The following is a 14164-nucleotide window of genomic DNA, read 5'->3' on the forward strand; positions in this document are numbered from 1 at the left end:
ACACTAAAAGAAAAAGAAAAAGAGCGTAAATTGAGCAGTCAATTACTGTAATAGTCTTCCCTCCGTTTTTTTTTATATGCATCACTTTGTCAATTGTAGTATTCACTATATCATTAGATTTGTCATGATGTCTAGTTTCATGATATAATTTTGTTACAATTTTTTTTAATACACAATTAAAAATATTTATGGTTAATATAGCGTCTCGGCAAATATACCAATCAAACTGATGCATATAAAAAAAAATACAAAGGGAGTAATACACCTCCTCCTTCCCACTTCTCATCTCATCTCATCGTGCTCCCACTTCCACTTCCACTTTTCTCCCGCTAATCTCGCCATTTTCTCTCTCTTCCCTCTTTTAATCAAATTCCAATATTATCTAATAATCGCGGGTTTTTCTCATCTTTCACACAATCAATCATGTCTCCCTTAATCCTCTCATTCTTCTTCCTCCTTCTCTCTCCTCCATTTTCTCTCTCTACCCCCTTCAGTAAGCACCCCTTTTTCCTCCTCTTCAATTTCCGCCATTGATGACGTCACTACTACTACTCTACTAACCATTTGTTTATTTTCTCTCTCCTCTTTTGCAGATATCTCCTACCACATTGACTGCGGCGGCTCCACCACTTTTACCGACCACTTCAAAACCACCTGGCTTTCCGACCGCTACTTCACCGGCGGCTCCACCTCCGTCGTCTCCGAACCCCTCCAATTCTCTCTCCAACAAGAGAAAACCCTCCGCTTCTTCCCCCCTACAACAACCGGCCCTAAAAACTGCTACATCCTTCCCACAGCCGTCCACGGCGGTCGCTACCTCTTTCGCACATTCACAACTTACGATAATTACGATGGTAAAAACCATCCCCCGAGCTTCGAGGTCTCCGTCGAAGGCACGGTCGTGTTCAGTTACCAGTCCCCCTGGACGGAGCCCCTCTCCTCCGATGGGTTTTACTCTGATCTGATTGCATTCGTCGACGACGGCGATGCCGATGTTTGCTTTTACTCCATCGCAACTGATCCACCCATTATCGGAACCCTTGAAGTGGTTGAGATTGATCCAGATTCATATGACGCTCCCAAATTAGGGAACGACACCGTTTTGGTGAATTATGGTAGGTTGAGCTGTGGTCAGGAACAGTGGGGTCCGGGACTTAGCAATGATACCGACTTCGTGTGGCGGTCGTGGCAGTCGGATGCTAAGTTCCGGTCAAAGAACATGAAGGGTGTGAAAGTAATTTCGACAACAAGGGCGGTTAATGGGGCGAATCAGAAGCCGAATTATTTTCCGACGAAGTTGTATCAACACGCGGTGACTGTGGGGAGTTCAGGGGTTTTGGAGTATGAGTTGACTGTGGATGCTAAGCTGGATTATCTGTTGTGGTTTCATTTCGCTGAGATTGATAGTAAGATTACTAAGAGTGGACAAAGGGTGTTTGATGTGCAGGTGAATGGGGAGAATGTGAATCGAATCGATGTTTATAAGGCGGTCGGAGGGTTTAAGGCTCATGATTGGCATTATGTTGCTAAGAATTTGAGTAGTACTTCATTGACTGTTAAGTTGGCTCCTGTTGTTGGAGAGCCTATTCTTAGTGGGTTGGAGGCTTATGCCATTGTACCTAATGACCTTGCTACGGTTCCTGATCAAGGTATATGGTGGATGGTATAATTGATGTTTTGCTTTTGAGGAGTTTGTGTTTTGTTCTTATTAGTCATTGCATGCCAAGTTTCTTCATTTTATGGTTATTAGGATTGCTTTCATTTCATTTCTTGTATATATGAAATGGTCAAAATCATAGTAGAATGTTGCTCATGATGATAATTGAGTATTTTTCGGTCCAATTTGCCAATTTGAAATTTCCTAATGTAATACGAAAAAGGCGAGTGTGCTATAGGAGGGTATTTTTTGGTGGTTCATAAGTAGTGTATTCATGAAATAATCTAGGCATTAGATGGTTTCTGTCATGATTATGCTGTAGTTCATTAACTGTAGTGGCTGTCAATGCCTTTTGTTTTCTGTAGCTTGAGTACATTGTGTTGTCTCTTGCTGATTGAAATGTGGACATAATTATATGATCAGAACTTCCATGAGTTACTGTTGGGGTGCTTTGGGTTTCCTGATATGCAACTGTTATTGCAGTTGTGGCTATGAGGGCATTGAAGGACTCGCTTCGAATTCCAGGTCGAATGGGATGGAATGGTGATCCATGCGCCCCTGCTTCCTGGGATGCATGGGAAGGAGTTATTTGTCGTACTAACAAAGAAGGGAATGCCCTTGTTATATCTCAAATGTAAGTTGTTCCTTTGCTTATAACTTTGTATCTTTTGTTTTTTAACTTCTTTCTCATGCCCTGACACCCTCAATTTTTCTATGTAGTGACCTTGGGAGCCAGGGTTTGAAAGGATTCATTAGCGACCGGATCAGTCTTTTAACAAACTTGGCTGTCTTGTAAGTTTCTAACACATGGTCTTTTTCATACTTATCTATCTCAAAAAAGCTATAACCTGTTGCATGTCAACCCAGGATTCAGCAGTTGTCGATCTCTTTAGTGCCCTGTCTGTGTATTTTTGCAAATTTGCAATGTCTAGCTTTAGAATAGGGATGTTACAGTGTGTTTGGATAACATTAGAGGAAGGAAAAGAAGGGGAGGGAGGAGAAGAGGAGGGGAGGGAAAGGGAAGGGAGAGAAGAATGGCGAGTTTTACTTCCAAATCTCTCCATTGTTGGAGGGATCATTTTCCTACAATTTAATCCCTCCATTTCTCTCCCCTCCAATTCCGTTACTTCCTCTTTTGTTATCCAAATGAAAGATATCACATCTCTCCATTTCCCTCCCCTTTTTTCCTTCCATTTCCTTCTATCCAAACACACCGTTAGAGACAGAGTACGGAATAGAAATACATAACCAAGTTTGTCAAAAGGGCCTTTATCTTGAAAAAAAAAAACCATTGCTTTTATTGAAAAAAAAAATCCCTTCTATATGGTTAGATTATAATAAGAAAAATGTAACTTTTAGTGGTGAAAGGATCATTCTTTAAACATAAAGATGTGCTAAGAAGAACTTGAATGTGTATTATAAAGAACATGACTGCTTTTGTCCCAAAAAAAAGAAAAAGAGCATGACTGTGTATGAAAGGATTACGGAGACTTTATCTGTGTGTTCTATATATTTATTGTCCCAAAGAGCATGAAGGCAGTATAAGGAAATAAGATAGAAACATGCCGATAAAAAATTAAAAAAAATCATTAATTTGAAATATATGTTACCTGAAACCAAGATGCACATTTAAGGTCTTATGGTCTAAGTTGACTTATAATGAATTTTTGAAGGATACTCATGATTACTACTCATATCTTCCAGGGTGTCTATAATGCATGCAAAAACAGAGTTTTTTGTTCTTTTCTCATGACGGAATTTTCAATATTTTTCAGTGGTAGTCTGTTAGCCTTTATAATTTGACCTCTATTATCGTTTCTATAACAGGAATTTGAGTTCAAATTCCTTGACAGGTCCTTTGCCAGAAGGCCTTGGTCAACAATCTCTTGTAAAACTGTAAGTACAACTACTTTCCTAGACGGGACATGTCATTTATGTTTATGCACAGTTCTTGTTTTTGATGGGCAAAGTATTTTGGACTTTACTATAGGCTCTCAAATTTGATTTGCAGTTTAATTTTCTTTGACAAGTCAGATTTTTTTTGCTTGTCAGCTGTGTTAATTTAAAATCCAATGAACTTTCTTTTATGCTTACCTTTTAATATCTTTAGTATTATTTTAAGTCTTTGCTGGTTTTTGGCTGAGAAAGAAGAGCCAACCCCATGCAATGCCATTTTTATAGTCTCAAGTAGTGACATATGTTAACAAAGAATTTGATCCTTTTGAGGTTTCCATACTACATATATGTCAAAAGAACAACAAAACTTCTGTGAATCATGCTGTTTCCACTGGAAGGATTAAGGGAGGTCATGAGGTATATAACCTAAAATCTCTGAATACTCAAGACTAGTAGAGAGGCTGTAACCAAAAAGACCTTTACCACAAATTACTTCTAATAAGATGCAAAGTAGTGGAGCTGCAGAGGAGGAATAGACTGCGTAATCGGCTATTCTTGGGTGAAGGGATTTTACCAAAAATATCATGGTTTTCTTGGGTTGGAATACTTTCAACTAGATTAATCATTTGATGGCTACTTATGGCGAGTTCCTTAACTTTGTATAAACATGCTACAATATTACTTATAAATTTGGATATTATGGTAGTCAAGTGTGTTTTGTGCTCTTAAAGCTTTAGTTTAGCAATGACTTGCAAAATTTCGGGGATGGCTCCAAGATATTTAAACTCTATGATTCTATATTGAAAACGGATGTACATTTTTATTTCTCTTCCTACTTGAGTCTTTTATGTCTAGAGAAGCAAGAGTGAACCCCTATAAAGTGTGATAGTTCCAACAAGATGGTGCATATTTAACTTAAGACTGTTAAATAGCAAATACAACCTTCGTTTCAGAAAGTTATTAACATTTTTTTTTGTTCGTTTCTTAAAGCTCTTAACATTTTCACTTTATTCTATTTTTAGCAAACACATTTTACTACTTTACTACCTTACCCCACAATACTCTCTCTTACTTTGTCCACTTTTTTCTTACACCCCTCCACTTTTTACACACTCTCGTACTTTATCCAATAAAATTTATACCCACTCACCTCATCAACACTCTCTCTTCAATTGCCTTAATTTGTGCGCAAACGGTAACTGAGGTATTTTTGTATAAAATTCATAATTTAGTATTATAGAAAGTGCTGTCTAATAATGACCTGTCGTGGATTGATACTTTGAGAACCGAGAATTGTATAATTGAAGTTTTGTCACTTTTGTGTTGGTTTGCTATTTTGTTGCGAGCTTGTAATTTGTTTTATGGTCTTAAGGTAGGGCCTTTGTAGTGCTCTCCAAACTAGTTTAGAATGCAATTTCACCATTGGTCATTTCTTGCAAAAGAGTTGGGGGGGGGGGGGGTCGGGAATAATTATATTATCCTTCCTGTGCTCTTGTGCTTTACTTCCTCCATTCTTTTTTAGTTGACACGTATTGACTTTTGACACTATCCACAAACTCTACCTTGACTAGCTCTTGTAATGGGATTTCGTAGAGTCGTCTCAATATATAATTTCATACAACTTTTAATAATTTTTACTTATTGAGAATTAGTAATATTAGTCGTTGAACTTGTGCGTTGGCAAACCTAGCTAAAGACACGTGTCAACTAAAAAATAACAGAGGAAGTATTTTGTACATGTCTATTTAAAAGCTTTGCTTTTTTTTTTTTTTTAAAAAAAAAAAAAAAAAAAAAAAAAAAAAAAACCAATTTAAGCTTTAATTTATTTATGTAAAACTTCTGCAACTGGGTAGTCATATTCAAAAGAAAGGTTTAATCACCGGGGGGGGGGGGGGGGGGGAAGGGGAGTGAACACATTCTAGTGTATAAATTACTTCTTCATAGAATTCAGTGAACAAAGGAGAGTATGCTATGCCAGGAAATATAAAAGAGATAGATACTTATTTGTGTACTTTGTACAATATGCTCTGTTTTATTTTGATTTCTAAATTAAACTTTTCACTTTTTTAGCATAATAATAAATTGGGTATGGTAGTTGAATATGGTTAATATGAGATTTTGTGGTTTGGTGTAAGCTGTAAGGTGTCTTCTTTGGTTTCTGAATGGAATTGAGTGGTTTATTTTATCTTGTCTATGAGCTCATGCTGATGGGCTTTCCCAAACATCTCCCCTTTTGATGCATGTAAGATTGATTTTTCCTCCAATCACTTGATTTCTGGACCCCCTACTTTGCAATTCTTCTTTTTACGTACATTTATTTATTTATTGTATTATTATTATAAAAACATACCAGCATCATTTTACCAGAACAGATGAGATTGTTGGATCACATTCTATGGTGTTTGATAAAGAAAGTGGTCACTTTTACTTCAAGATTAACCTTTGGTGATAAGATACATAAATGCAGCTCTTTAATATATATGCTTTTATCATGTCTCTTGGCAGGGATTTGTCAAATAATGAGCTCACAGGATCTATTCCTGATAGTCTTGCTTCATCAAGAAATTTGCGCCTTGTGTAAGTATTAACCACCTGTATCCTCGTGATTTCTTCAATCTCTGAACTGATGGTTTACTTTAAATGTAATTGTAGATGGTCCCATACTTTACTGCTTATTTCATGTTCAATTGCTATTATAGGGTCATAAAATAGTAAGGTATCTCCAGCCTTGACCCAATTCTTATCCTGATCTACAAAATAACAATAACCAATTTGGGTTGTTTAGTTTGGTTTGGATCAATTTTGGTTTGGGTCAAAATTGTGTTATCTAGTTCCATTTGAATTTTGGGTATTTTGGGTTTGCTTTGAATTGGAATAATCAGGGTTTGGGTCAATATATTCAGATTTAATCATGGATAAGCATTTGAAATTGATTATTTAAAATGGCGGATTGCCGTCATGTGAAGACAGTGACTCCCATAGTCATTTAGTCATATGCTGTTTGTCACAATGCTTGATGAAACACTGTACTTCTAGAGTTCTAGTCAATGTCTCTCTAAAGACCACTCTGATAGAAAATTAGGATTTATCCTAGATATGGAACATGATTTAATTGCATTTATGTGCATAGAGATTTTCAGCTTTTGGGTAGGTAGGATGAATGACCCCTCACCTCTCACTTGGTGGTAGGAAGAAAGAATAAGAGGAATTCCACCCTGAAGAGCCCCTTTTGGGTTTTGATCATATGACCTCAAGGTCATGAGAGACATCCCTTGCTTTTAAACAAAGTACTATTTGGCTTTTAGATTTGCATAGAGCTCATATTGATCCCATGTTAGTTATGGTTGCAGACCTGGTTTTGTTGCTGTTACTGTTTACTACAAGTTATCTTCAGGCGTCCGTCTTCTGTAGCTTTAATGTTAGAATGTTGAATTTTGTTTATTTATTATAGTAGAAGTTTGGGTGGTAGGAAAAAGTGAACAATAGAACCACATTGTACAATTGATTGATGCTGGGAAAACTGCGAGTAAAAAGTGGGCTTGGGATACGGTAGAGTTTTTTAAAGCTCTATCTAGTAAAATTTTGCCAAATCTCAATCATCAGATCAATGATCAATGGTTCCGCTTTATCTATGATAGCCTTCCAGTGCTCTTCTCTGGTAGTTTCTGCAACTACCCCTTCCATCTCACCCACCATCTCTGGCTACACTACACAAGTACACAGGCACCTACCAGGAGTCGTTGCTGCAATCACTCTAAGTTAAGATGCAATGCTGCCATCACTGCTCACACTGTGGAAGTTACTCAGAAACATAAGCTTGTAAATTGTTTATTAAGATGTTACAGAAGTTTGTCTCACAGTTAGCCATCTCTTTAGCATGGAAAATGGATTCCAGTTAATAAGCATCTTTTTTTCCTTGTCATTCAATGAAATTTAGTGTCAGCAAAACCCATCCTTTATGTTTCAACTCCTGTGGAAACAGGTTAGAGTTTAGTAGATGGGTGGTCTTGGATCTTACTTTGTCCAAAGCATTTGTATTTCTTCCATCTCTTCTTCACATCTGTATAATTTCCTGACCAAACAAGCCGTGGAAGTATACAAAAGGCAGCAATCTTATAGCAAACCAAGCTTTGTTTGGCTCGACAATTAGTGGGGTTTTGTTGAGGTTAAGGAGCATCAACTAATATATGTATGGACCATTCAAGCTGACACAGCTAGACCTTTCTTACAGCTCTAAAAAATGAACAAAAACTTTATAAGCCGAAATGATAGCAGAAATAAAGGAAACTAAACAATTTTCTTCAATAGTGATTTGTGGCTGTAGTGACAGCTTCAAAGTTAGGTAAGAAAATTGTTTACTTGTCCTTCATCCTCACCTTAAAACTGCATACCCCCTTTATCCCATATTACTTGCAACATTTTGACTTTACATGCTTGTCAATACGCAACTTTGACCATCAATATCTATAATTATATATTAGTAAAAAAATTTAAGGTTATAATTTGGAAAATATACATTAAAATAGATCCAACAATATCATATATAACATTTACTTTTATGGATTAGCAAAAAAAAGATGGTCAAAGTGAGGTGTGTGAATACTGCAAAAAGTTAAAATGTTGCGAGTAATTTGGGACGGAGAGAGCACAAAGTTATATCTGTATGCCTCTCTCCTACTCTTGTCAAAACCTTAGTTTTGAAACCACTCTTCTAAAAACCATGATTTGACTGGTAGGAATATTATGGCAGATTGATACCTAGATGGGCACAACCAGGTCTGGTGAAGTGATTGTCTTTCCAACGCGGCTGACGCTGTGAACACCTTGCTTGTTCAGATGTGCAGCCCGTTTGGTAGTTCACATCCTTGGTTTGGGGGGGGGGGGGGGACACTAGATAACTACATTTATAAAAAAAAAAAAAAAAAAAGTAAAAAAAAAAAAAAAAAAAAAAAAAAAACTCCTCTCCCACTTTCATAATTTTCCTAAAATTATCAGACATGAGATGTAACCTATACATATGCTGTACTGGCTTATGAGGTTCCTCATGGGTAAAGTACTTATCAACTTGTAATATGAGCTTACCCATGTAATAACCCCCCCCCCCCCCCCCCCCCCCCCCCCCCCCCCCCAATTTCTGATCTCCTAGGTTCATTAGACAATAGCACTAAGCCTGAATTCCTATTTTAAACCCAAATTGGTCTCTAGCAAGACATGATGAGATTGATGACTATCATAAGTTTATTGAATGTCAAATTACTCAATACAATATAAACTGCAAGTCTGCAAGGATTATAACTCTTAATAAAAATCGTTTGTCACATAGTATCTCATTAAACTAATTAAGCATAAGGCTAGATTCACCCTAAGATCTTATTCAATGGTACATTGCCCTTTCAATGGGTCTCCTCCCTCTCTCCACCACTCTCTACAAGATACCTACCAAAAAAAATCTGCTATGGTGGGTATCTGTCTATGACAATCTACCCATGTATTTGTAAGAAAAGGACCTTCCAAGAGGTTGGGGGTTCAATCCTTGCTAGGAGCTCTTTGAGGGTGGGTTTTACCTTACCCTTCCTCCCACTCTCAAAGTGTCTAGCCCACTGCTAACCCCGGTTGGTTGACATGTGAAAGGTTCCGGACTGGTTACCTACCAAAAAAAAGTTAATATGTCCTAGCAATCATGTTCAGCAACACATTGTTCAGCAAATAAAGTGAATATGAGAGATCTGTCGCGAGTTTGATACGAATTTCAGTGTTTTATAGTAGAACTCTTTCCAAGCTCTATTCAAGTATTTATGACAGTTTTCTGGTTCTAGTGTAACAATTCCATATCATATACTTCATTCATAAATAATTGCTATATTTTCCATTAATGAAAGTTTGATATTAATGGTTAAATACCTATATTTAGTAAGTTTGAATGGATAAATGAATATACCTTATTTACTTACTCTTTGGGACTACTTTTCCCAAGTTTCTGCTTTACCCTTTCCTACTTTTACATCATTGACCAACTCTATGCCTTGTCATATTTGTGTGTGCACCTATGGAGCAATTATCATAGACCAAAGAAAGTATTGACACTACACAAGACATTTTATAATTAAGACCCTAAATTTGCTGATTAAACTAGATTAAATTTTAGAAACTGACCAGGTGTAGGTATATTGACTTGATGAAACGTGCTAATGCTTTACTTAAGTGTATTAAGCTGATGTCTAAAAGGCATTTCGTTGGTTTATTAATGGTTTTGGTGACTCCTTTTGAAGCCAAACTATGTGTGGGATAGAGTAATGAACTTTAATAGAAATTGAACTAGACCATGCTCAATACTGTTAGAATGGATGGGAAATATCGCAGGGCTTAACTTCCCTTGGTAGTTTTAACAATTCATTTCTCATGTAAATGCACTACCAGTTTATGTATCTGTATCTTACATTTCTTACATGTGCCAGGCTCTTGAATGATAATAAATTGGAAGGACGAGTGCCAGAGGAAATTTACTCCGTTGGTGTACATGGTGGAGCTATCGAGTATGTCTGGTTATGTTTTCATGCTATAATATATTGCTATTCTACCTCCAATTTCCGTTAGCTGCAGACATATATAAATGATTTAAGGATTGCATGTAATGAGCTAGTTTAACTTTAAGAAATATGCTGACCATGCTGTCCTTCACAACATGTACTCTTCTTGTTCCATGCAATATTGCGAAATGTTTATTAGGCTTGTCCTGCTTTCCATCTTGGCATGCATATTGTCATTGCTTTCTGCAATTATGCTTCTTGGAGGGTGTCACAGTTTTTTTTCTGTCTCTCCCATTAATGTTATGGTGCAAGGGTTTGTTGGAATAAAGTAATGGTACGAATTGAAATTGCAATTTTTATTGCTTGTGGTTCTGTCTGCTTCTATGCTAACATTGAACTTCTATTTCAGTCTCTCTGCAAACAAGGGTCTGTGTGGTATGCCTTCTTTGCCAGAATGTCCTCTTTTTTGGAGCAATGGTCGATTGTCCCGTGGTGGTAAAATTGGAATAGGATTATCTTGCATGGTTGTCGTCATGGTGCTTCTGCTGGTGGCATACATCTGTATACGAAGAAAGAGGAATGATTATGACTTTGGTTTACCACATGAATTAATGTGTAAGTTGACTTTCATCTTGTATTTCTTCTGAGCTTCATGTCTTGTTTTTTTATTTACTTTTATTTCTGTTTGCTGAAGAGTTTATGAAAGTCCATGCCAAGAATCTTTTGCTTTTAAATAGTTGTTGAGGAGGTATTTTAGTTTCCATATTAGGCTAAAAGAACATATCTTATGTATCCCATACTTACAGGCTGGCTACTTCTTTTCCCTTTTTCTACCAGTTATCATAACATCTAGTAGATGTGTGTATATGTATGGGGGGGTGTGGGTGTGACTGACTGACCATGTGGGTGGGTAGGGGTTATTTTAGGAATGGTTTGATTAGATCTAGTAGGTATTCACAAAGCAAATGACATCCTGATTTAAGGAACTCCTTAATTTTATCCCCTCCTGGAATAAAAGGATACAGTTATAAGGATAAAGGACAGGTTGTGTGAAAGTAAATGATAAACCTGCATTCAAGGAACCCCACCTTGTTTAAAAAGGAAATAAAACAAAATTCATTGAAATAATTCTCTGCACATTCTTAGGTTTTTTCAACAACCCTTAATGCTTTTTAAGTGGCCTAAACAGACAAAAAAGGCTAAATTGATGCAGACCCTAACCATTGGCGATTTTGAACCAAATAGATATGACCTAAACCTGAAATAGAATCAAATCTAGCTCTATATGTTTAGTTATGTACTTGTTGTCATTATTCTTAATATGTTCATAGCAGTCTCATTCTTCATTTATGTATGTTTTGTGGGAAACCCTTCAAATCAACTGGGCTAAAAATATTGCAACTAACTGGCATACTAAAATAAAATAGTATCACTTCTAGTGATTCACCAATATACAGAGTTATATATTTGTAATATACGAAGAAGTTACTGAATTCTTTTGTTACCAAATATTGAACATTAGTGATCAGTATTAATGATTGAACATATAATGTTATGTTCAGCTGATGTCAATTTTATTTTTTATTTTTATTTATATAAATGTCAGACGAAGTATGAAATCAAAGGTATGAATAAATTGTTAACACCACCAACCAACTTGAAGAAGTGCATAGATACAACTCTAAAAACTTGATGACCCATGACCTGACTCAAATGTATCCAACCATACCCTTTCTGACATTGAGATGGCCATACCCTTTCTGATCCATTGTAGTATACCCAAACTCAAATGTATCCAAGATTCCAAGCCATACCACACCCATATTGATAAAATGTAAAATCTATTACCTAAACTATCAACCTATTGGATCCAATCTGAATGCGATTCAACTGACCTGTATGATCTAATATTGAGTTGCATGTCAGGTAGGGGAACTCTGTTAAAAGAATGTGTTACCATACATGTATTGAAGGAAGAACAATTTTCTCTTAATGGGAAGAATAGCTAGATATTGGCTACATGCTGTATGCTAAACTCTGAACAAGTGAGCTGTTGGACATAAAATACATAGTAGAAGGTGAAGGGAATAGAACAAAAAGTTGGTTATAGTTCATTCCACTCAAAAAACAAACATAGAGCAAACAAAATCTTATGATATAGAGCAAAGATAAAGTTAACATCTTATGATATGATGATCATGCCTAATTCCCTACTACTCCGTAGTTAATAGTAGGAAAAAGTACTCATATCCCTTAAAATCTGCCTCTACATGAAATGAATCAACTAAATAAACATGTGATCCTATACATTAGCCATTAGGAACTACTTTGAATCATCATTCAACAAGAATTCAGTTTACATTTCTTCGTGTGATTTTGCTATCTTTTGCACTGTTGGTCAAATATCACACAAATTATGAACAATTAAATTTACCATCAAACCTTCTCCTGTGACCTGCTTTGTTAGTGATTTGTTCACATTTTTTGTTTATAAATTTCTTTCGAAAAGGTACTTGATTGTCTACTCTGTATGGAATAGTCTATGATAACCAAACATTACATACACACACTCGCACACACAGTTCAAGTTCTGGTGGGATTGTCGTGCACAATTTGTATGTTCAAGGAGCTCCTGAGCATAATGAATCCATCTTTGTTGGAATAAGATACCCATAAAGTAAAAAAGGACAGCCTAGAATAACTATTGGAAATTCAGAACCAAAAATTGATGTTTATTAATGTTGCAATGTGGACAATGATTTAGTGAGCGTTACAACATAAGTCTGATGCTGATAGCACTGAAAAAATGCAGTATAGAATCAAATTTTAACAGCTGTTATATTTAAGTTGTGAGGATGGTGAGATAATTTTATCAGTCTCGTGGAGCTTTTATTAATTTATACAGTGCCTCTTGTGAAAATGCCATAGCAGAACAGATAGCGGAGTATTCATGTGATTATATTTTTAACTGGAATAGTATTCTAAGGCTAAGCAGTGCTCTTATGTGGTTATATCATTGTACATTGGGCGATTGGCTAATCATCTCCCATCCTGTGTGTCTATTTACAGCAATGGCGGCAAAGAGAAACCGATATCATAGACAGAAGTCCTTGATGGTCCTTGAAATGGAAAGCCAGCATGCCAAAGGTTTAATACCGCCATCAAAACCTCAATAACACGAGACATTTTTGGCAGGAACAAAGTTTTGCAGCAACACTATTTGTGGCTAACCAATAGTTAATAGAAAAAGGTCTTATGAAATTGTTGAGATATGATTGCAGAGAGCTCAGTATGATTAAGATCCTGACAGGTTTGGCATCTTCCAACAATTTGGTGCAAAATGTGGTCACAACACAACCTATTCCTTGAGAAATACAGTGCATCGTATTTATTCTTTGGAAATGGCAGAAAAGGCGAATGCCCTTGAAAACTGTAAGTATCATACCCAGTTTCGAGGAAAGATTGTTGTATGTATGATATTGACATCCACTGCTGAAATGGTTAAAAATTCCAACACACGATCAACTTGTAGCTGCTGGTCCCAAATCAACTTGTTTATCATCATTGATCTGACGCTGTTGATCATCTTAGCAATTCAGTTCTTTTTTCCCCTTATTATATCTAGTTATTGTATATTCTTTGTGTTACTATCAACTAATAACATGTACGAGTATTCGTTTGGTCGAATATGATCCTGGGTGTTTTTATGTAGTCTAAAAGGAATTTATAAAGTAGTTTTTTGCGGCCAAAATAACCTCTGCAAATCTGTAACAAAGCAATTGAACCACTGTAACATTCTGCTTAAATTATCTCATAGAAGCATACTGTGAATATATTTTGAACTTATTACTTCATTTATGTACTTATGACTTAATTGTTACATCCATTGTTGTATGGCTTTGATTTTGCTCTTTTCTTGATTGACTTAGTCCACTTAAAGTTTCTTCTTGTGATATAATAATTGCTTCTCGTGGTATCTAAGTAGACTGTATGAGACTTCTGATAACCTTATTTTCTCTTTTCTAAGTTAATGGTCTAATCTACACATGCATGACTTACTTTCAATATGATATGAAACAACTCT

The 14164-nt window shown here is 36.2% G+C and overlaps 1 protein-coding gene across 1 annotated transcript; it reads left to right on the top strand.

The window, feature by feature from the left end:
* The first annotated feature begins 284 nt into the window (after positions 1–284).
* On the top strand, positions 285–13934 carry LOC145601537 (receptor-like protein 4). The gene is made up of 9 exons (XM_081657575.1): positions 285–493; positions 594–1649; positions 2141–2291; positions 2378–2449; positions 3485–3553; positions 6059–6130; positions 10009–10086; positions 10490–10695; positions 13150–13934. Exons 1-9 carry the CDS (start codon positions 424–426, stop codon positions 13254–13256), a joined length of 1881 nt encoding a protein of 626 aa, XP_081513701.1. The 5' UTR covers positions 285–423; the 3' UTR covers positions 13257–13934.
* The last annotated feature ends 230 nt before the right edge of the window (positions 13935–14164 follow it).

Source organism: Chenopodium album, chromosome 21 (genome assembly GCF_948465745.1).
Source record: "Chenopodium album chromosome 21, dcCheAlbu1.1, whole genome shotgun sequence".
NCBI lineage: Eukaryota > Viridiplantae > Streptophyta > Magnoliopsida > Caryophyllales > Amaranthaceae > Chenopodium > Chenopodium album.

Bases quoted from the DNA above. Each gene is read 5' to 3' on its own strand.
- LOC145601537 (XM_081657575.1), top strand. From the start codon at position 424: ATGTCTCCCTTAATCCTCTCATTCTTCTTCCTCCTTCTCTCTCCTCCA. The intron at 3,554-6,058 runs GTAAGTACAACT...GTCTCTTGGCAG, and splicing joins CAACAATCTCTTGTAAAACT to GGATTTGTCAAATAATGAGC. The intron at 10,087-10,489 runs GTATGTCTGGTT...CTTCTATTTCAG, and splicing joins GTACATGGTGGAGCTATCGA to TCTCTCTGCAAACAAGGGTC.